Here is a 3837-nt window from a genome sequence, read left to right as displayed (position 1 = left end):
GGTCTGAACCAAAACCGACCCATTGACACCCTTAGTTAACAATACAAAGAAATTAGGTGGGACTGAGCCATGATATACTTGGGCTGGTTTGGAGGTTGCATACCAAATAGTAAACATTATGATTGAAGTGTTTAAGCTTCGCTCATTCTTGTAGTGAGCTGAGCTGAACCAAGCCAGTTTCAGTTGAGTTTGAGGCTTTGAGCTAACTTGTTTATTAAAAATAGATATTATTTTAGAGATCAAAGTAATAGAATTACAAAAAAATAAATCCTAGTCTGATCAATAAGATTTTATCCATAAACACATAACTTGTCAACCAAATGCAATGTACATTATATGATGTAAAACACATCAAAAATATATTTAGTACAACTCAATGCGAGTACAGTTTAGGCAAGATATTTGCTATTAATGAAGGTAAGAAACTAACGAGCTAAAAATCATATGTGCAAGTTGTATTGACTCAATCTAATCACATAGATGTGTTCTACATGATTTGTTTGATAAGGATCAAGCATTGGATCATAATTTTCTATGTAAAAACGTGTTTTTCAAAGTTAGAAAATTTTAACAGGCCATTGAGTTTTGAACCCCTTTAAAAACCAAAATTACTTATTATAATCACATAATTTAAAACAAGTTTCCTACTAAACAAACCCATGTAAATCACATCCTTAACATTTGATCTACCAAAAAATAGAAATGTTTTTAAGAAAAAAATGATTTTCTACTCATTAGTTCCTTACCTTCATTAGTAGCCAATGTTTACCCTATATTTTATGAATTCCAACGAGCTATTTCGGCTTGTTTCCAACGATATCAGTATCAGCATGAATTGGCCTGAATCGTTCGATTTGCATTGAATTAGCCCCAAATCCATTCTGTAAGGAGGTCGGTTTGGTCCGGTTATAGAATCGGGCGATTCATCCCGAATTCACCCTGAATCAGATGATTTACGTTGCGTTGGGGTTGAATAAGCTGATTCTGCCTTTTGTAATATCTTTTTTAGTTTGGTAATTTCTTAATGAACTTTTAAATTTAAAAAAAAAAAAACATTGTCCGATCGATCGATTCTCTGAATCAAATTTGGAAATCGATTCAGGTCCAAAACCGGTATTGAAAACATCTAAACTGTGGTCTCTGCCACGTAATCATTGTTGTGCAGCGCAAACTCCCAGATGACAAAGGCGCCCTTTCATTTTTATCAACAACCATGCCCAGGCATTACACCGTCCTCGTGCAATCATAACCACAAGTTAAAATGACCAAATTACCCTTACACGGTTGCCGACGAATCCAGATGGACGGGCCCTACAGGCCATCATATCATTTCATTTTTTGTCAAAACATGTGCGGCCTCCGATGATATCATAGTGACGACGACGTACTGCTGACTCATAATCAAGCCACGTCAGAAAAAATTGAAAATTCTTTCTATCAAAATCATTATATTAACCTCACACCTTCCGTAAACGACGAGAAGGTCCCCATCGTTCAACCATCTGTACAACCCTTTGGGGGCATTCCCGTTGGTTAAGCAATTCACTTAGGACAATACTGATATTTTCTTCATCCCAAAAGAGAAAAAAAAAAAAAAAGAGGGAACGGGGATTCGTCTCCTTCCGTTACCGCTCCAGGCGTTCCCCCTTGACCGCCACCTCACGGCCGCAGAGTTTTCCGGCGACGGACTTCTCGGCGAGGAGGGCGACGATGTCTGCCATGGGCGGCCTGAGTGCGGGCTGCTCCCTCAGGCACGACGCGGCGACGGAGACGATCGCTCGAGCCTCCTCGGCGTCGAACCTACCGGCGAGCCTCGAGTCGACGAGCTCCGGCACCCTCGCCGGATCCGCGACGATGCCGGCGGCGGTGCGCGTAAGGAGCCGCTCCGTCTCTGGGCAGAAGGCCTCAGCCCCGGAGACGAGCTCGAGGAGGAGGACGCCGAAGCTGTAGACGTCGGTCTTCTTGGAGACGATCCCGGTGCGGAGGTAGTGCGGGTCGACGTAGCCCGGCGAGGCCATCACCGGCGAGATCGACGAGGGCAGAACCGCGGAGGAGAAGCCCATCTTTGAGGAGCCGAAGTCGCAGAGCTTGGGGGAGAAGCTGCCGTCGAGCAGCACGTTCGAGGACTTGACGTCGCAGTGGACGATGGGCATCTCGCAGCGGTCGTGCAGGTAATCGATCGCCCGCGCCACCCCCAGCGCGATCGACGTCCTCTGCTGCCACGTCAGCAGAGCATTCCCCTTCTCCTTCTCGTCCCCATCCCCATGGAGCTTCTCGTGCAGCGTCCCGTTGGGCGCCAACTCGAAAAGCAGCACTCCCTCCTCTATTAGGGACAAAAAAAATGTGTCAGAATAATTAAGATGCCCTTTTGTATTTAACAAAAAAGCACTGCTGCTTAGCCGTCTATCCTGTGCTGCTTTTTTATTGTGTAATGCTTATGCATTAATGCTCTGTTTAAAAAAAATTCTCGCCTGTTTTGATCATTTTGAAGGAGAAAAAGAGAAGGTAAACAAGAAAAGAAAGACGAACCTTTTTCATCGCAGTAACCAAGTAGCTTCACGATGTTTTCATGGCGAAGGCGGAGGAGAATGTCGAGCTCCTGCCTGAACGCCCTGGTGAGCCGCTCGCTGCTCCTGAAGAGCTTCAGCGCGGCCAAGTCGGAGCCGGAGAGGCGAGCGAGGTAGACGGTGCTGAAGCCGCCCTGTCCGATCGCCAACGCAAAGTTGTCGGTGATCCTTTCCGCCTCCCCCCAGCTCAACCTCTTCACCGTCGACCCTGCTTTGGTCGATACGACGATGCTCTCTTGGGGGGGATGCTGTTGCTGAGCCTCCTCCTTCTTCTTGTTGGTAGTCTGTTTTTCTTCGTCGTCGACGGTGCTTGTCCTCCAGGGGTTCATCCCCTTGAGACGCATGAAGCAGAGGGCCATGAGGACTGCGAGAACGAGGAAGAGTGAGCCGAAGGCTACGCCTAGTATGATGATGAGTCTCTCCTTGGCGAAGGGGGCTCTTCCGTCGGTCTTTGATGGTGGGACGTCTCCGTTGGAAGCGAGAGCATGAGCAGTGAGTGAGACGAAAACGAATGCCCAACTCAAGATATAGACGACGGTGGCCCGAGTGAGGGCCATCCAGAGAGAGAGAGTTGCTTGTTGTTATGTGGTGTGTGATAGAGGCGGGGGGCAAAGAGCAGAGAGGGAGTGGGGTAAATTGGAATAGAAACCCTGGTTTTTGTGGGCTAAAATTGGAGGAGGGAGGCCCCAGAATTCAAGGCTCCAACTCACATAGACGTTGACTACAAAGCAGGCGTTTACACGAGGTTGTAGAGGGAGGTCGTTTAAATGGTGTGGGGAATATTGAAGTGAAGACGATGAGTGGCCCTCTCTCTCTCCTTTCTCCAAATGGGTTATCCCACCGTTCCTTTTCAACGTGCTATCTTCTGTCAGTCCCTCGTTCTCCCCTTATATTTCACGAGAGAGGAAAGAGAGAGGAGCTCTCCTCGTTTGTTAGACATAGCTGGCATTTCCCCTTTTAAAATAATGCAAATGATAATAATAATTGCATCACCTCTCTCTAACTTTCTCTCTCTAAAGTTTGTTTGGGTGTCCCCCCACCCTCCTCTCTCTAAAGCGTGTTTGGTTGGGGGTGTTCTCTCCTCTCTTTAAAAACTATTTTCGTAAAAAAAGATGAGAAAAAACAGAACTAGAGTGGGCAATGACTTGGGGATGTGGAATATAAATTGGCTAAAAAAAGGAGAAATGATGTTTGTATGGGTATCTTGATCGAGTAAAAATGCCTGCAAGTCTGCTGATTCACCTCGAGGAAATGCTCTCCCTTTTTCTTC

The 3837-nt window shown here is 46.3% G+C and overlaps 1 protein-coding gene across 1 annotated transcript; it reads right to left on the bottom strand.

Moving 5' to 3' along the window:
* Window positions 1-1284: 1284 nt before the first annotated feature.
* LOC149835853 (salt tolerance receptor-like cytoplasmic kinase 1) lies at window positions 1285-3148 on the bottom strand. The gene is made up of 2 exons (XM_090010695.1): window positions 2530-3148; window positions 1285-2323 (listed from the first exon to the last, which is right to left on the bottom strand). The coding sequence occupies exons 1-2, from the start codon at window positions 3122-3124 to the stop codon at window positions 1626-1628; spliced, it is 1293 nt and encodes a 430-aa protein (XP_089866821.1). The 5' UTR covers window positions 3125-3148; the 3' UTR covers window positions 1285-1625.
* Window positions 3149-3837: the final 689 nt, after the last annotated feature.

This window comes from Nuphar pumila, chromosome 6 (assembly GCF_984573655.1).
Source record: "Nuphar pumila chromosome 6, dmNupPumi1.hap1.1, whole genome shotgun sequence".
NCBI lineage: Eukaryota > Viridiplantae > Streptophyta > Magnoliopsida > Nymphaeales > Nymphaeaceae > Nuphar > Nuphar pumila.
Note: the sequence above shows the minus strand (reverse complement) of the source record. Positions and strands in the feature narration are given on the sequence as shown.